General features: G+C 41.2%; 1 protein-coding gene across 2 annotated transcripts in view; it reads left to right on the top strand.

Annotated features, from left to right (window-relative positions):
• Positions 1-19997, top strand: part of LOC142391793 (gamma-aminobutyric acid receptor subunit beta-3-like) — a 52683-nt gene that overhangs the window by 10160 nt on the left and 22526 nt on the right. For both annotated transcript variants that reach the window (XM_075477864.1, XM_075477863.1), the window contains exons 4-6: positions 9525-9745; positions 14208-14290; positions 16972-17109. In XM_075477864.1, coding sequence (XP_075333979.1) covers positions 9525-9745; positions 14208-14290; positions 16972-17109 — 442 coding nt within the window. The remainder of the gene's footprint in view (positions 1-9524; positions 9746-14207; positions 14291-16971; positions 17110-19997) is intronic.

Genomic DNA, 19997 nt, shown 5'->3' on the forward strand with positions numbered 1-19997 from the left:
GTTTCAGGGAGTTAAGTTACTGCACGATGAAGGTAGAGCGTGCGACACGCACACACAGAAGTGGTCACAATCTGCATGGTGAGTGTAGTCACAGTAACAGGCTGAACAAGCCAGTCATCCATACACCCACGGCCGTGTGTGGGTGTCAAACAGAGAAGAAAAAAAACCTGCCGTTATGGTGAGGTGAAAAGATCTCCATCTCTCCATCTCCAAATGTTCCCGTTGCCTGGTATTCTTTTCAGGATTTAGCACCAGTAACAAAAAAAAAAAGATGGAATGAAATAAAACATGCTTTATGTTCAGAAATCTGAACCATAAAAGAAGTTAATGTAAGCATTCATCTAGATTTAAGAGTTCTCTGAGTGCTAAGGTGTTAAGGTGAACACAGCCATGCATCTTGGTGCACTAACCGTGCCACCCTAATTATCTTGCATAGGTCTTGCAGCTTTGCAAAGAGAGCATATCTTTTCTGTGTGCTCATCGTGTGGCTTAATGTGCTCCGTGTCTTTTATCCGACATCCGGCTTCCTGCCTGATGGAATGTAATTGGCCTCGGGAGAGAGAGCATGCTGCAGGATGAAGTGATGATCACCAAGATTTAGACTGAGCAGAGTGGGCACTTCCTGGTTTACAGTGCCAGTCCATTGAAAAGACGCGATTTTGATGGTGGGGGATTCTAAAATACAGTCTCTGTTGATAATGATCAGCGCTCAGAGTCGCATCCACCTTTAAGACGCCACACGTGTGTCATGGGAAATCTAAAACTGACATAAGCTGGCCTCATTTTCCTCCTCTGTGCCATGCAGGCAGCCGTGTTGTAGCGAATGAAAACATTCAGGTAAACTACGAACTGAATTTATGATGCTTGTTGTAAAGGTCATCAGTCAACAGTCTGGTTCTACTTACTGTAATGGATACAGCAAACATTAGGTTTAAAGCAGGGAGCCCAAACCCCTGCAGATATGAAATAAAGGAAATTAAGGGACAAATCTTGCAGAATCAGGCTGTGTGAATGTGGGTAAATGCATCCATGTATTAAACACTGTGGCCATCAATGCCTGTGTTAGTTTAAATGTAATTATTTATGAAAGGGAGACAAGTTTGGCCGACCCTTGAGTCCAGATCCAGCCATCTTTGGAGCAAGAATGTCAAAAGTGCCAAAAAATAAAGCTCCCTGAACAAATACTTGAGTCTGGCTCCTTTAAAAAAAGAACCGCATGAATAGGATTTAGTTTAATCACGAGAAACTGTTTTAGTTCGTGTCATTTACGCTAACAGAACATGCTAACGTATTTGTTCGTGGCAGTAGTTTTCCCTTCTCTTTATGAGTAACCGTGGCCATCAATGCCCGTGTCAGTTTAAATGTAATTATTTATGAAAGGGAAACAAGTTTGGCTGACCCTTGAGTCCAGATCCAGCCATCTTTGGAGCTAGAATGTCAAAAGTGCCAAAAAAAAAAGGCTCCCCGAACAACCACTTGAGTCTGGCTCCTTTAAAAAAAAATCTGCATGAATAGGATTTAGTTTAATCACGAGAAACTGCTTTAGTTCGTGTCATTTACGCTAACTGAACATGCTAACGTATTTGTTCGTGGCAGTAGTTTTCCCTTCTCTATTGTAAAGGTCATCAGTCAACAGTCGGATTCTACTTACTGTAAAGGATACAGCAAACATTAGGTTTAAAGCAGGGAGCCCAAACCCCTGCAGATATAAAATAAAGGAGCACTTTGTACGCACACAAGGAAATTAAAGGACAAATCTTGCAGAATCAGGCTGTGTGAGTGCGGGTAAATGCATCCATGTATTAAACACTGTGGCCATCAATGCCCGTGTTGGTTTAAATGTAATTATTTATGAAAGGGAGACAAGTTTGGCCGACCCTTGAGTCCAGATCCAGCCATCTTTGGAGCAAGAATGTCAAAAGTGCCAAAAAATAAAGCTCCCTGAACAAATACTTGAGTCTGGCTCCTTTAAAAAAAGAACCGCATGAATAGGATTTAGTTTAATCACGAGAAACTGTTTTAGTTCGTGTCATTTACGCTAACAGAACATGCTAACGTATTTGTTCGTGGCAGTAGTTTTCCCTTCTCTTTATGAGTAACCGTGGCCATCAATGCCCGTGTCAGTTTAAATGTAATTATTTATGAAAGGGAAACAAGTTTGGCTGACCCTTGAGTCCAGATCCAGCCATCTTTGGAGCTAGAATGTCAAAAGTGCCAAAAAAAAAAAGGCTCCCCGAACAACCACTTGAGTCTGGCTCCTTTAAAAAAAAATCTGCATGAATAGGATTTAGTTTAATCACGAGAAACTGCTTTAGTTCGTGTCATTTACGCTAACTGAACATGCTAACGTATTTGTTCGTGGCAGTAGTTTTCCCTTCTCTATTGTAAAGGTCATCAGTCAACAGTCGGATTCTACTTACTGTAAAGGATACAGCAAACATTAGGTTTAAAGCAGGGAGCCCAAACCCCTGCAGATATAAAATAAAGGAGCACTTTGTACGCACACAAGGAAATTAAAGGACAAATCTTGCAGAATCAGGCTGTGTGAGTGCGGGTAAATGCATCCATGTATTAAACACTGTGGCCATCAATGCCCGTGTTGGTTTAAATGTAATTATTTATGAAAGGGAGACAAGTTTGGCCGATCCTAGAGTCCAGATCCCGCCATCTTTGGAGCGAGAATGTCAAAAGTGCCAAAAAATAAAATCTCCCCGAACAAATACTTGAGTCTGGCTCCTTTAAAAAAAGAACTGCATGAATAGGATTTAGTTTAATCACGAGAAACTGTTTTAGTTCTTGTCATTTTCGCTAACAGAACATGCTAACGTATTTGTTCGTGGCAGTAGTTTTCCCTTCTCTTTAGGAGTAGTCTTAACCAACAGGTAATCACCAGTTCCTGCCTTGTCTTTTCAGGTCTGGGTCACACTAAACCCAACATTTGGCAGCTGAAAACATGTTTTTGCCCATGTTTTTTATGCCTTTTCAAACAGCATCTGTTATTTAAGCATATGACACACTTCTGGGAGCTAATTAGAAAAAAAAGCATCTTGCTTTTTTACCCATGTATCGGGATGTACTGGCCAAGCCAAAAGCGGTGCAAGTAATCTCTGACATAGCAGATTCTTTTAAAGAATTCATCACGAGGAAGAATTTGGTACCAATGAATAAAGCTAGAACAGATTGGACACACTTATGTGTGCCGCAGAGCAATAAGGGCTGTTCAAAGGAGAGAAAAAGGTTTGTAAATTATTTGTTCCCCATCTCTCTTCCCTTTTTTATGAAGAAATACATCATACAATGTAAGACAGTGAGGATATTAGCCTACGTACAGAAGGCCATCACTGTCATTTAGAGGAAAATGGCCAATTCAATCACCTCGCCGTGTTTGCTCCCACTAAGGCACACTTCTATTTTTACCATTCTATAGCAGCAGAAGGAGGGGATAGGAACTCACGGAGGGATTCCCCCGCACTGCGGTGATATACCACCTCAAGGCCATCCCGAGGGAGAGCTCCAAAATTATATTGTGGTGACTCAAATTGCTTTACTGAAACCGGGGTTCATATAGAGTACACAACGATTATATAGCTTCTTCTGCACCAAAATGTAAGAGCTTCGAAGAGCTGCAGCCATTTATTTTTTCCACGAAGAACGACTTTGACACGGGTCAGACGTTGATACCCAGTCCTCTTTCTTTTTTCACCGCATTCACACAGTTTGTGCTGTCCTCTTGTTGGACAAATGGGATATTTTCCTGATAATGGTGGCTGTATCTGGACGTAGCAGTCGCTATGCTAGCACTGCAGAGCGTCGGAGATTAAATTGAATGTGGGTCAGTTCACAGCCAAAACTCTGCTTATCTGAATTCTCACACACCCTGAATGGAAGTGATTATCCCCTCCAGTTAATTGAATAATTGAGGCTCATAGGAAACAATTTCCACTGGTCACTGTCATTATTGCTGATAACATATGCTAATAAACAAACAACAACGGTAAAGCCGAGCGTAGCGGGAATCGGGGGGGAGTTGTCAATAATTGATAATGTAGAGTCCTAGTTCATGGGAAATCGGAGCTTACTCCTCGAATAAAAAAAAAGAAAAACAGTTCCAGGGCAGGTATCGCAAAGCTGTACTCGTCTTCATCTGAAATTCATTTTGATTGTCTGCATGCAAGATTGATGAGGATTCCTTGGCCGTGTGTTTACACAGGCTACACAGTTGATTTAAATCATTTATGTACTGCGAGGCGCTCGCCGAGCTGCCCACCTGCTGATGGGAGATGGAAACCTGAGGCGTGATAGCGCTCGAGGGGAGGTGGTGAGGAGCCAGGGCTTCAGGGGAGGGAGGAGGGAGGGGATGTGAAGTCAGGGTCAAAACAAGGCAGCGTGAAAGACATTAGTCATTTGTAGGAAATGATGGAGGGTGAAGTTCCAGTTGTAATGGAGGGGAGGGATGGGCAAGGCTACGGTACTGATTCATACATCGAACGGTGAGATCCATCCACAGCCACTACTTTAATGGGTCATGACTGATGAAATTAATAATCCTTTTTGTAACAAATTCTTAAAAAAATTGATGAGGATTTATTCTTCTGTCATATAAAATAACTGGGGAAGCATTAACTCCCCCCTGGAAGTATTCTTCTATTAAAACACATTTAAAAAATGACTTTTCTGTCGAATTCAGGGAGGGAGATCGCATTTATACCACATCTGTGAGCCTCTCACACGCCCCTCTGTGCTCGTATTACTCTGTATTTATACAACCAAGACCCCAGTTGTTAGCTGCTATTTGATGCTAGTTGCTGTTTGGAAAAAAATGGCTTAAACACGACAATAAAATCCCCAAGTTAGGAACTAAATTTTGCCATTTCAGTCATCATATCGTCAAACCTGATGACCCACTGTTTATAAAAGAAAATTAAATCTATTAAAAAGGTTAATCCATCATTGCTTTTTAAGATGTCAAATAATCTTTGTTTTTATGTTTTATTCCATTTTACATGATATAACACAGATTGGAAATATGATTAAAAGCCTTTTTTATATGTATTAATCAGTAGAATTCAAGCTAAATAATTATAAAAACTCTGCTTAACAACTGAAGATAGACGTAACTTTAAGGATGAAGTATGAACTACCAACAGATCCCTCAATGTGGTTTTTATTTAAAGGGAAAAGCTTTGTTCAGCAGGGATAACGTTGCTATGTTAGATCCTGACATTTCCTCTCATATGATTTATAATTACCCCCGTTGGGCAGTGTATGGAGGCTGCAGGCTACCAAACATGCCAATGCTTCCATCACTATACATTCATGGATTAGTGCCAGTGAGCATGCTGTGTGACCAATCTGTATCCTGTGCTGACTAAGATCTTCCACTTCTGATCTCTGTGTGCTCACCAACAAATCGATTCAATAGGATGTATGGGAGAAAAACGGAGGCATAGTTTAATATTCAGAAGGTTGCATGAATTAGCATTATTTTATGTTGGTCTATTTGTTTTTTTTTTGTTTTTTCCCTCATAAAAATGCAAAAACCTCTTGTGTTCTGTAAGCATTAGTAACACAGCGTTTCAGGCTGTGCAAAGAGACAAAGAGACAAATAACTACTTCAGTTATGTAACACTTTTGGGAAGCAGTGCTCATCGCAGTGGCCATTTTAATCTCTCTTTTTTTTTTTTGGTTTCCTTTGGGTGTGCACCTGAATATACTGCAGCACCACGGGGACATGTGTGCCTTCACCAGCACCAGCTTGGTGCAGGCTGGTTTCATTTCAACACCACAGCGGGCAGAGGAAAGATCATGGCATTGCCCCCGAGAGAAAAAGAGAAAGAGTGAGAGAGAGAGAGAGGTGCAAACAGAGAGAAGCAGAAATAGAGGAGAGAGACGGGTGGCTTGAGTAAGTGGATTATGTGATGTGGAAAGGAGGAGGGAGGGCCTCCGTCCTCTGGTGCTGCTTCTGCTCTTATCAAATATTAGTTGAATCGATGTTAAACAAAAACATTTATTCAACACAACCAGTATCCTCATGGCTGGACTTTAGTTGACTTTGGTGCCAAGGATTTGTTAAGCCTCTTTCACATAACTGTTGTGCTTTTTAAGTGAAAAATGCAGCTAATCATCTCTGTAATTCACACATTGTCGCGTCCTTACAGACATCTAGCCCGTCACTCGTGAGTGGCGAATTCCCGCCATGCTACTGTGATGTGTAAGCACACAAGAGGCGGGACCGTTTTACCTCCGTTACTTCCTCCTTTGCCACATATGCGCCTCCCAGCTGGCAACGGCACTTTCACACATAGCAGGATGCACAACGAAGGCGCATCCGTCCCAGCTTGAAAAGACAAATGTGAAAGAGGCTTTACGTGAAGAGAGATTTAAGAAACATTTGAATCTCACATAAACGTTTGCAAACTGGAGATTTCAATAATTGTTGACCTCTTGTTTTGATCGGAATTATCATGAATCTTTTTGTCTTTCATCCATCATTTTATGACACTAGAAAAGGACAAATTATTGTGTTAGTTCAGCCAAAATTAGATTTAAAATGCATGGGAGTCAAAACCCATGCAGATATGAAATAAAGGAGCACTTTGTACGCACACAAGGAAATTAAAGGACAAATCTTGCAGAATCAGGCTGTGCGAATGTGGGTAAATGCATCCATGTATTAAACACTGTGGCCATCAATACCCGTGTTGGTTTAAATGTAACTATTTATGAAAGGGAGACAAGTTCGGCCGACCCTAGAGTCCAGATCCAGCCATCTTTGGAGCAAGAATGTCAAAAGTGCCAAAAAATAAAGCTCCCTGAACAAATACTTGAGTCTGGCTCCTTTAAAAAAAGAACTGCATGAATAGGATTTAGTTTAATCACGAGAAACTGTTTTAGTTCGTGTCATTTACGCTAACAGAACATGCTAACGTATTTGTTCGTGGCAGTAGTTTTCCCTTCTCTTTAGGAGTAACCGTGGCCATCATTGCCCTGTTGGTTTAAATGTAATTATTTATGAAAGGGAGACAAGTTTGGCCGACCCTAGAGTGCAGATCCAGCCATCTTTGGAGCGAGAATGTCAAAAGTGCCAAAAAATAAAGCTCCCCGAACAACCACAGGAGTCTGGCTCCTTTAAAAAAAATAACCGCATGAATAGGATTTAGTTTAATCACGAGAAACTGTTTTAGTTCTTGTCATTTTCGCTAACAGAACATGCTAACGTATTTGTTCGTGGCAGTAGTTTTCCCTTCTCTTTAGGAGTAGTCTTAACCAACAGGTAATCACCAGTTCCTGCCTTGTCTTTTCAGGTCTGAGTCATACTAAACCCAACATTTGGCAGCTGAAAACATGTTTTTGCCCATGTTTTTTATGCCTTTTCAAAGAGCATCTGTTATTTAAGCATATGACACATTTCTGGGACCTCTTTTTGTCTTTCATCCATCATTTTATGACCTCAGAAAAGGACAAATTATTGTGTTAGTCCAGCCAAAACCAGACTTAAAATGCATGTTAACATGCTGAAATCGTATGAAATGAAGCTTCCCAAATCTGGGCTAACACACCCAGATAATGTTGTTGGAGATTAAAGCCCATTAAGATCAGACTGCCGCTCTGCTCTAATAAAATCCTGATTTTTTTTTCACAACAAAATCACCATTAAAGTAACTTAAAGACAACGTCTGTGCAGTGAATTCAGCTGTACTTACATGTGCGTTGATCTCCCACAGAGGAAGTTAGAAGCAGCAGAATATTTTGGACATTTTCTCACACAATTCAGTCAATAAGTCAATTCTGCTCGTGTGCAAGTTGAATTTTGCACGTAACTATGTTGGGTCTCTGAATGACCCAAATGCTGCATGTTACATATGAATCAGTCAAGTCCAACTTTACCCACTGAGTCACTTACCTTTGCTTCAGTTTGGCTGTGGAGCAGAGTTATAGCTGCTTTTTTTTGTTATGTTACAGATCAAATGAGTCTGCTTGAACAGTTTGTGAAACCTGTGGTTCTCTACGACTGAATAAGTCCATAGATGCTTTGCTATCAAAGCTGCCAAAGATTTGCCGAGTCTCCTTTCCCTCCCAGCATTGGAGGGCAAAGCTGAAAGGACCTTATTAAGTCCTGGCTGATTAATCAGGCTGGCAGTGTTCACTGAGGTTCCAGATCTTATGTAAAAGTATTAGTATGTTAACTAATGTTAGCACACTAAATCAATGACAAATGTGCCATTTGTTTATGTTCTGTGCTCAAAAGCTCACATACGAGTTTCCCTCCAAAATCAGAAATTGGACTAAACATATACTGAAAAATGAAACCTAACATCAGCAGTACTCAAACCCCGAGCGAATTAAAGATAATACTTGATAAACAGCAATCCCCACAAGGGATTAGCCGTGTGGTAAATACTCAAGCAAAACATACCATGTCCTGTGTCACTACAGCTAAAAAAAACAACTATAGAGCTAACAGCCACCACATCCAGGTCACATCAGGCCAGGTAAGGGTCTAAAGACGAAAGCTTTGACTTACTGATGGATTTGTTTGAACATGGGTGCATTTAAATGCTTTTGAGTATTTCATTTGAAAGATTACGCACATGCAATCTTGTCTTTTAAAGGTTACGAAAAATTACTTTAACAATAAGGCAGACGTGCTAATGCATCAAAGTCTGAGGTGAAAATGGGAAAACCCCCTTTTTGGATTGACAAATTAGATTTGATCTATGAGAACTGTACTTTGAGTTGTTATTTAAAGCAAAAACTTTCCGTCTATCCCTAATGGAGAGGAAACAACAGCAGCTTGGCATTCAATGAAACAGCGTTTCCTTCCTTTTAAATGAAATGAAAGTCAACACAGCTTTTAAAAAGCTTTTGGGTACGTGACAGTTAAACTTTGTGACTTTAATCACTGGGAAATCTTAAAAGCGCTAAAGCAATTCATTGAATATCAGGTGTGACTTTCAATGAATATTTTCCTATGAAGCTGCTGCGAGATGAGTCAGCCTTCCCACATGTTGCTATGCAATGCCGCATTACAGCATTGGGTTACTGTATTCCAAAAGTGAGGGCAGCGGGCCCAGTGTGTGAACCAGTTGGCCCTCACTCTCTCTGGCTTGTAGGATGCTGTGTCATGTCAAATGAATATTAGGAGCACTAACGGCTGCCTTTAGTCTTGCTTTTTAAAGTCTGCTTCTGACTTTTTAGTGTAGGATTGATACAAGTATGTCTCTGTATGATATAAATGTTTTAGTATGTATGGGTTGTAACGGTGGTGTGGAGATTAGCACCGTCGTCTCACAGCAAGAGGTTCAATTCCCAGCTGGGGCCTTTCTGTGTGGAGTTTGCATGTTCGCTCCGTGTACTCCGGCTTCCTCAATGGACTGGCGACCTGTCCAGGGTGTACCCCGCCTCTTGCCCAATGATGGCTGGGATAGGCTCCAGCCCACCCCCTACAGACCCTACAGTTGGATTATGCGGGTATAGAAAATGGAAGGATGAGTTGTAACATATTTTTCTCTGTTCATCCACAGGACTACACACTGACCATGTATTTCCAGCAGTACTGGAGGGACAAGCGTCTAGCCTACCTAGGAATCCCGCTTAACTTGACTCTGGATAACAGGGTTGCTGACCAGCTCTGGGTCCCCGACACCTACTTCCTCAATGACAAGAAGTCTTTCGTCCACGGTGTCACGGTCAAAAACCGCATGATCCGCCTCCATCCAGACGGAACCGTTCTCTACGGACTCCGGTATGTTTAAGCTCTGGCAGCGAACAGATTGTTCTCTTGGCTTCTCCGCCCTCTTGTTCATTATATTGTGTCAGCATGGTGAATCAATAACAATGTTTAGTGGTACTTAGGGCTGGGCGATATGGGAAAAAGTCATATCACGATATTTTGTTTCGTGTCAGACTTCAAAAAACCAAAATACCTCCACACCACCGAACTTTTCGGTCTTCTTCTCAACAATGTCATCAATGATATCATCCCTTACGCCTTGGGCTGTGTCCTCCGTCGTTTCTTCCGAGGGAGCACTCATTTTCTTTTTTTATACGGCTGCAGCAGCACAAACAAACACGCCACGACTAGCTGCTAGCATGGCTCTATTCCAGCCACGTGATTGGTTCATTGGATATTCGTATTGTCTGTCAAAAGATGGGCGAATGTAATCTATCGAAAAGTATATCGACCATGTTTCATATCTCTATCGAGGAAAAGTTATTCCTCAATAGCTATCGTTATCGTTTTATCGCTCAGCCGTAGTGGTACTTCTAAGTAGTTATTTACAAACTACTTTTAAGAGTAGTTAAGACTTAGTGTAAAGTTATGGTTTAACGGTGCAACACTTTGTGTTTTTGAACAGTTTTTGTTTTTAGTATTAGAAAGTTAGCTTTTATCACATTTACTCGAGTATATTTCATTCATAAATTACTCCAAAAAAAAGTAAAACCAAGGTTGGGATGCTGTGTGAAATGTCAAACCAAATGTAAAATCAGATCGCCATCGAATTGAAAGTTATGTCAATTTAAAGCTTTATGATTAGATTTTGGGATTCAGATACAGTAGGTTTAAGTTGTTTTTATTTTAAAAAGGAAAAATAAGCTCCTGTGTCTTTAAAGCGCCTTCCAGGTGAACCAGTTGTATTCTGATTGGTTGGTTAGTTAATTGATCAGAAATGACTGAATGCAAGACAGCTGCACATTCTCTATCCACTGGACAGGCATCAGTAAGTACATGTCATGGTGCTGTCATTAAGTAAAGGAAGTAGAGTTTGGATTACAAATGAAGATTCTCAACTAGTTGAGAACCAGATGAGTTATTCTCTTGGGGGACAATAACTATTTTATGGGCACAAAAGGCTATATCACACACTGATGTAAAGGGAAAACACCCAAAAAACTTGGATGACCTCTCAATCTGGCAGCAGAAATAGCCTCCAACAAGTAATATATTCTGCCTAACTGTTTCAGGTTAAATACTTTGATCAAAAGTAGACATTGAGGTCAAACTTCCACAACTAAGTCAGCCTAAAAGTAATGAAAGGCACACTGATGCCTTGTTGGTCCTCAGTCATTTCATTAGATTTGTTGAAAATACATAGTCACTTGGCTTTTTCTTTAAATAATATTCCCTCAAAATTGCGTCAGGATGTAATTATTTGCGTTGCATTATTAGAGTGATTATGTGTACTTTCTGAGCTGTGCAAACAGTCAACGCCTCTCAGAACAGCCAACAAAGTGGGTCTCAGGGTCGAAATGTTCTCAGATGTTTCAGGTAATTCTGTGTGTTTAAAACCCTATTATGGCAATCTGAGAAACTGGCAGTTCTCCGCTCCTGCCCACTGAACTGCTAGATAACTGATGCTCAAGGGCATGCCGGCGTTAAAAGCAAGAACAGGTTAGACATGATACACAATTGCGAACTTCAGCTTTGTTTCATGAAGGCCTTGTTTTGAATGCTCCATTGATCTTTTCGACAGGCAGGCTCAGAGGAGTTTGCATGACCTATAAATATGGATGCAAGCTTCGAATTTCAGTCTAAGCCAAAAAGTGTGTTTTTGTGTGTCTTTGTTTGGATGTGAACTTGCATACGTGCATTTGCATGTGTCAGTGTTCATACTTTAAAGTCAAACAGCTACGCATGATTATGCAAGTGGAGTTCGCAGCATTTAGCCTTGTGGGCTACTTTTACACCTTGCAGAGCTTTGAAGAGATCAAAGAGAGAGGGAAATGTGTGACTGTGAGGTGCTTGTGATATGAGCTGTTTTATAAATAAATCTCAGGTAAAGCTGAGAATTTGGCTGAAAAATTATTGCTATCACGGCAATAAGGAATTCACTCAAAGCTGTTCATATAGTAATGAATTTTATTTTACCACATTACCCTAATTTCTAAAATGCCTTAAATTTTGTCACTTTTTTCTTATACTTTTCATGAATGTGAAATTGTAAAAAGTTTTCCCTTGTTAGAGGTGTAGAAAACAGCATCTAGTTAGCTTACTGCCAGCTAGCTCCAGTTAGCGACAGTATAGACACATTTTCTTGCTTTTTGCTGAGTCAAAGCTGAACTAAATCAGAATTTATCTGGCAATGGTAGCTGCTGCCATTTACACTGACTTTCCTTTTATGTAGAATAGATTGAGATTGAAATCCTAAGATCACACTTCAGCCTAGCTAGTTAGCAGATGTTAAATCTCTGTAAGCTAGGTAGTATTAGAGTCTCTCTATCCTGTATTTGTTGTAGTTAAAGAACATCGCTTTAAATTAATAGTCATATACAATAGTCTATCTATTTATTGGTCTTTGGCTAATTGAGAATGACTTTAGCATTGTTGTAGCTTTAGCTAACAGGCGCTAACTAGCTATTTTTGCAGATATTGTTGCACAGCGTTGCTCAAAGGGAACATATTATGGAAAATGTGTTTGGCTATTTGATATCACTACCAACTCAAAAACACTAGCATTTTGTTTTGGGCCCCATATATTTGAAAATGTGTCATTCAGTATGAGTTGCTGAGTAAATTTAAGTCACTTTTCAAGGTAATCCAGCCCATTTTCTTATTATATCCATCTAGCTTCATCCTCTGATCATCATGCATTTGTTCTACCTTAGAAGTGGGAAACTGGTGCCCTTACTCTTACTTTTAGCTTTGCTATCAATATAATATATCATCATTAGCTATATGGTTTAATTACTTTCGTATATATATGAGCCTGCTATGCTCTACAAGTAGCCTACTTTGTTTAATGTTTTTTGTCCCGACAAGGAAATATGATTGCCGTTCTTTTTTTAAGTTAAAAATTCCAGTTTCTCACTTCTCATTACATGCTCACCATTTCAAATACAAACATTGGTGAAATATTGGCCATATGAGCAACAGTTCTTAATGTTTGCTAATAATAACTTAAACAAAACAGAGAAATGAAAAGAGAGATTATTAGCTTAGAGGCTATTAACTGTTAGCTCTCAGGCTATTAACTGCATTCTCTCTCGTACCATAATGACATACTCAACGATTTATTTAGTACTACAGATCTCAAAAGGGTCAACTCTTGAATAGAAGTGTAAATTAATGGAGGAAAGGGGAGAAGCTGAACTGTCTTTTTATTGTTTACCTTAAGGTGTGTTAGTAATGAAATGCAAGCTCCTAAATTTTAAACTGAAGGTCCTCAAATTGAGGTCTCAATTATAACTCTTCAGCAATGCGTCTAACCAATATGTGATCATTTATAGTTCCCAAAATGGCTGTGGCAAAATACCAACCTATGAGCTTCTAAACTTTAGTTCACAAAGCAGCAGATCATGTCTTCATGCCTACATCTACTTCTTATTTTCAGTTTTCCGGCTTGGTAAAGTTATCTGTATAATCTCCTGCATAATATGCTGTGTGTCACAATAATTACAATACATTTGTGTTCTGAAACCCCATATGTTGCAGTAATTTTAGCTGTATAATATTATCAGCTAATGCCTTTCCACAGCCTCCTCTGAGTCTGAGAATGAAGACATCCAGTGGCTGACTGCCAAGCAGCCGGCTTTTAATCAGGCCAGACTTAGCCTAAATCATTTTGAATTTGCATTTCACTTTGCTGCTTATCTTAACTGCCTGATTATCAGCCGTTGGAGGTCGCGCATCTGATAAACAAAAGGGATACTTTCTTGTGACCCAGCTAAGTTCAACTGAGACTAACTTCTGCCAATATGTGTTGCAGCAATGTCACTTTATTTGCACACATTTTCATCTAATAACAGGATGGAGGGGCAGCCACTTTTGGAGAAAGGGGGCATGAACTGATTCTAAAACTGAAGTCTTAGTGACCTATTGTTTACTTATGTATACAGTTACACAGTCAGCATTTTTATCTGAAGGGGGCACAGTAATCTTATTATAAGACGACAATGCCGATAGTCTCTTGTTATATGAAACCAACCGTGGAACTTGGGGGGAGAAGACAAATGGACATTTAGTTTCATTTAAAGATGATGGACGACGTCACGGGCTCTCACCCTAATGCTTTAAATCTAATTGTACTCCCACATTCCTTTGTGCTCTTAGATAACTGCTTACCTGCATTGCTGCTTTTATAACATTAAAAACGAGCCGTGCCTTACTCCCTCACTCCCTCCCCGTCTATCTGTACTGAATGCAGTTTGTGTGAGTTTCTAAAAATCAATATTTTTCTCACTTCCTCCGTCTGTGTCTTCTTTTTCAGGATCACTACAACAGCTGCATGTATGATGGATCTCAGGAGGTATCCCCTGGATGAACAGAACTGCACTCTGGAGATAGAGAGCTGTGAGTGGAGGGGCCTAATGCCTCCCGGGCCCACTGTTCAGTACCTTCTCATGTGTGAAATGAATGAAGCAAATATTAGACCAGGTTGTTCTTTCCTTTTATGTTGTGTAGATTTATTCCAGAAATATAAAAAAAAAAAGGCTATCGACTTTTATAAGGAGAAAATACGGAGATTTTCAGTTTATTACTGAAGCTCTCTTTTGTTAATTTGTTGACTCAAAGCCCAGTATGAGAGAACTCTGATCACTTCACAAAGATTGGTTTTGTTAGACTTTTGAGAGCTCCCCTCGTAGCACCGAAAGACTTCATACAAATGCCCTCTGGGAGAGTTTGTGGGAAATTTGCCCTCTTATAAATCCACCATCCATCATTTACGTGTCCCTGGTTGCTCACTGGTTCTGGTTCTGTAGGTTTTTACGATGTAGCAGCTGCAGGAGAACAGCCCCTCGTAAGAGTCGGGTAAAAATAGTGTTGGCCGTAATCCAAAGATTTTCTGTTGATTAAAGCAGCACAGAAAACGGCACCGTTATTTCACCAAGATGAGAACCCCTTGAATACACGTAGTTATCGACCTGAAATAATCAATCCATCCATTTTCTTTTGCTTACCTGGGACTTCCTCCTCCACCTGCTCCGGAGGCATTCCCAAACCAGCCAAAAGTAATCCTGATTTCTTTAAAATGTTGCTTCCAAGCAGCCAGACTTTCACGTAATCTTTTAAAGTGGCCTTAAACAATAGTTCTCCAGGATTTCTGAAGGCCTTTTAAAGTTTTTCTTTGGACGTTGGCTGCTGTTTCACTCATTTTCAGTCCAACACTTGCACTTAATCACTGTTCTGGGAAATAAATGAAGAAATTAGGGGTAGCGTAAAACTTCCCCCAGCTCGTTCTGGCTGGGTCTGCCCTGAGGCCTCCTCCTGACGGGCCACGCTGGAAACACTTCCCTTTGCAGGGAACCACCTCAACCGTTGTCGTGTCGACAAACATCCACTGGAGGAAGTTTAGGCAGATCGACTGGTAAACTGACAGCTTCACCTTTCCGGTTAGCTCTTTCTTAACCCCAGCGTAGCGACTATTCTACCCCTACTCATGAACAAAACATGCAGAGACCGGGGCTTCATCCCGGTGTAGGTACCAGATCGGCTCGGGGTCCGTCGTCTGCTGAACACGTCACACAATATGGCTGTACGCTTGAATGGGAGTACATTGCGATTGGCTGTACGTCGGACAGTTGTGTGAACAATTTTTACAAGTTTTATGTACATTTATGTGCAGGAGTCCACACGCATATAGTCAAAGAGGTTATTGCTGCTCAGCACACAAACAATACACAAAACTGAAAATGAAGCTTCTCTTCAGAGTGAACCAAGGCCAAAATGATTAAACAAAACAAACTAGATTTTAAAGGTTTGGGGCTAGTAGCGCTCAAGGTGTGGTACACACTATTTTGTAGGAAATATTTAATTTCTTCGTAAAAGTTTTTCATAGCTGCTGCCGATCACCGAAAGACAGAGAGAAAAACTCTCCGACCCACAGCGCCTAGTTACGGTTACTATGGCTACTACAGCCAATCACAACTGTCCGACGTACAGCCAATCACAATGTACTCCCATTCAAGCGGACAGCCATATTGTGTGACGTAATCAGACGACGACAGAACCCGAGCCGATCTGGTAGCCGAGCCGATCTGGTACCTACACCGGAGTCAGACCTGGTGATCAGGCCTGTCTCCGTAGAGTTCGACCGGACACCTACAGCTACGTGGGACCACCACCTGCAGGAGGCACCGTAAGCGTCCAGTCTTGTGTTTCACTGGGTAATCTGAGGCAGAGGCCTTGGTGGTTTGCCTCCTGGCCACTGAACCTGGCGATACATTACATTACGGTCATTTTTTTCAGACGCTTTTATCCAAAGCGACTTACAATAAGTGTGTTCCACATCGGTAGGCAAAAGAACTTCAGGTAACAAGAAATCATAAGGGCATTTCCTTCCAAAACCAAACGGCTAAGAGCATAACTAGTGCTAGAGTAAGTGCGGTAAGTTAGGTACCTAGACAAATGGGAAGACAATTTAGGAAACAAATATGTGCGTAAGGAGCTAGGACGAAACAGGTGATGTCCTGAGAGGGCAGATCAGGGTAGTGTTTTAGGCATCTAAAAGAGCTCCACTTAAAACCTGCGGCTATACCAGAAACATTCATCTATAAATGGATTCACTGTTGGGTAGTAACTCTCTCTCGGGTTTGTTTTAATGAGTAATCCTCATTCTATTACCTGTAATTGTCTGATTGGTTAAATCTGAGATTTCCCATTTTTTACATTACAGGACTCTTTTATGAGTCCTACAGATGTCTTTGGAGTGCTGCTTATTTTCACTTTAGCCTGCTGATTTACCCCAGTGAAGGCCTAGATTTTCATTATTACTTATGCATAAAGAAATATGAAAGACACAGTGGAGGAATGGAGCATATTCTAGATGTTTTTGTATTGGTCCATAAAGGTATGAGGCTCTGAGATGCTTTTCAAAGCAATGTTTGGCTCTTGGAAACAACTTCAAACGTGTTTTTCCTCATCTTCCCAAATGACAGCCCAGTTGGATGATGGGCAGCACTGCATATCTTGGTCTCCTGTGAGGGTTTGACAGATGGTTACACCTTGGTGTGTGTGTGCTCCTTCTTCTGCAGATGGCTACACCACAGACGACATTGAGTTCTACTGGAAAGGAGGCGACACGGCCGTAACGGGGGTGACGCGCATCGAGCTGCCGCAGTTCTCCATTGTCGACTACAAACTGGTGTCCAGAAACGTCGTGTTTTCCACAGGTAAAAGCTGCACTTTGATGTGTTTTGCGGCGTGCTTTGGCGTTCCCAAACTGGATTCCCGATGCACGGCGGTCACGTCGTTTTCGTATTTTTTCGATGATATTGTACATATCAAGCATTGGCCTGCTTCAAAGCTGATTATTTAATCAGTTTGTGTTGCAGACGTATCTGTGCCAAAGCTTGATTGCTGATCTTAAATCCTCAGAGCCACAGTTGTGTTTGTCAGTCCTTCTAATTGGGTTGAAATGAGGAAATAAGCTTCCTTTGAAGTATCCCTCAAGTAGCTCCAGTTGATGCGAGCATGCTGGAGTGGCACTTTACCAAAACATGGCGTAGATCAGGGAGCCAATGATGCCCGCAACAGGTAGTTCTCGACCCTGTGAGGTGACTTTGGATGGAATGAATGGCTCGATTATTGTGCTGACGGTGGGAAAAACTCAGCTGAAGTTGCCAGTCAGTACAGTCAGCCAATCCAATTAGAAATCTTGGCTTTAATCTTAAGTAATACTCCACAGTCCTAGTTAGATAAGCTGTTGCGAATGCACCAACATCTTTTTTAGATCTAGACACGCGCCCCTCGGAGCAAAGCATGAAAACCACCTTAGATTAAAGGCGCTTGATGTCGACAGAGAGGATGGCATTAACATCGGGCTCGGAAAAGTTCACTAAACACGGTCTGAAGGCGTAGAAACAGCCTGGATGCCTGGTCACTCAGCAAAGCAGAGCAATTAAAGTGATGAGGACCCCAATGGATATTTTGGCCGTACAAAGTTCTCACAAAGTTTTTGCCCCGCTGACATCGGCGCAGCCCATATTATTATACTACTGTGTGTGAGCGAACTTTTGTGAGACAGTTCGAATGTTTCGAGGGCGCACTTTTTTCCTATTTTTCTGCTTTTAATGGGCTTTTTTTTTTTGTATGTTAACCACCCTTAGATTTCTAACACCAGAGACATTTGACTTTGCTTTAAAAGAGGTTGACAGCAGCGATTTATTTATTTTTCTTTCTTCCACCCACAAACTCACTTACTGAAGCCACTTTCTTTGAATTTTTGGTTTGCAGAATGTTGTCGTGGCCAGTTAACATCTCACCCACATCCACAGTAAATACTAGAAAAAACACTACAGTTGCACAAATGATAAATGGAAGATGTCAAGATGCACACATGTAGCATAAAATCTTTGGATTCCAGTTGTCTCTTTGGGTTGCAGCCATCCATTTGGCTCTCTATCTTCTACTTTTTGGAAGTACGGTGTCCTTTAAATCTTTTGAATCTTTCATTTACTGCTGCTGCAAAAACACATCAATCAAGTGTTGTTTGTAAGATCAAATTTTCCTGCATCTCTTGCGGCAAGTAATTAGTAGACACACGGTGACACATTAAGGCAATTTGTCAAGTTACTGCATGAGGAAAAAATACAGCATCTCGCGTTGTAATTAAAATGTGTCGGAGCAGGGAAGCGCAGTTGTTAAACAATCACTGTTTCCCCGAGGGGCTTTTTTGGGATATATACAAGGGAACGGGTCCTAAATTAGCCTGAGTTTAATGTGTACATTACAGCAGACCTTTATTGACAGTTCCTTACTGACCACTGTGTGATGCAGCTCCCCAGAGCTGTGTTTGGGAAATAAAAGCTGTGTGACATTTAGTAATAATAATTTCTAGCAGCAGCTAGTCTCAAGAGGACGAGCCACATCTGCTCTGAAAGGGACAGTAAATCACTCTTTTGTTTGCTTTTTGGGGTATTTTGGGCATCTCTGTTGCAGCCAGGCTGTGATTTCTCATTCCTCCCGTCAGCCTTTACCACAAATGTCTCTCTGAGTGTCTGATCGAGCTGCTGAATCCTCTTCCCTTGCCCTCATTTTCACAGTGTGTTTGCCTTTATATCTATAAAAGTAGCACATGTGCTGCTTAACATTTACCACCACTCCTAGCTGTTTACAGGACGCGGGTGTCTATGCCTTTCGTGTGAGAATCGCATGTGAACGAGCCGGACGCACACCAGAGAGCGCGCTTGTTTGTGAGAAGCAGCATGTCCCCTGCGGGTGGAGACTATTGAAGTTCAGTGTCCAGTGGGCTGCTCCCTTGCTCTTGGCAGGATGTGTGAAGCACATCAAAGGCTGCCTGCACGGCTGGCTAATGATCAGGTTTCCTCCATTACATGTCCGACAAGTTGGCTTTTAGTTCCCTCCCCCTCTTTTCTACCTCATCTTTGTCTCTGTCGCCTTTTTTTTTTTTTTTTCCTTTTCAACCCTCCTCCGTTTATCGTTGCCCCGTGCTTGTAAAAGGTGTGTTTGGATGCCAATCATCCGTCTCTCTGACAGAAAAACAGACCAGAATTCAGGGCATCACGTATTCATGTGGAAAGAGGCCCCACAACATCAATTATTCTCCTGTAAACACTCGAGCATTGCTGTTGGTGTGCATTCATGCAGTCTGCACGTCCACGTGTAAATACATGCATGACCGGCCAACGTCTTCTGTGTTTACTCACATTTAAGTGTGTGTTTACACATCAACATCACAGCTTATCGTCAGCTTTTCCGTCTTTATTCTCCGTGATGTCTTCGCCTTGTAAAGTCGGCTGCGATAATAACGGCTTTAAATATTCAAAACCATCTAAATTTGATTATTTAGCATAATATGACACCGGGGGCCTTGGGTTGTTCTTCAAGTTTGTGTTTAAGAAAAAACATGGAATGCTTCGTTATCAGCTTTTGAGAAATTGCCCCGAAAGTCCGAATTTTTAATGAATGTGATATTAATACGCCTCCACAGTCTTGTTCCCTCTTCACGCAAAGATAAATACTTTCTTTTCGGGAGGCAATCCCTCTCGTATTTGGCAAGCGGCAACATTAAAAAGAGCAATTTCACCTGAGGAATTGT

This window comes from Odontesthes bonariensis, chromosome 11 (assembly GCF_027942865.1).
Source record: "Odontesthes bonariensis isolate fOdoBon6 chromosome 11, fOdoBon6.hap1, whole genome shotgun sequence".
Classification (NCBI taxonomy): Eukaryota; Metazoa; Chordata; class Actinopteri; order Atheriniformes; family Atherinopsidae; genus Odontesthes; species Odontesthes bonariensis.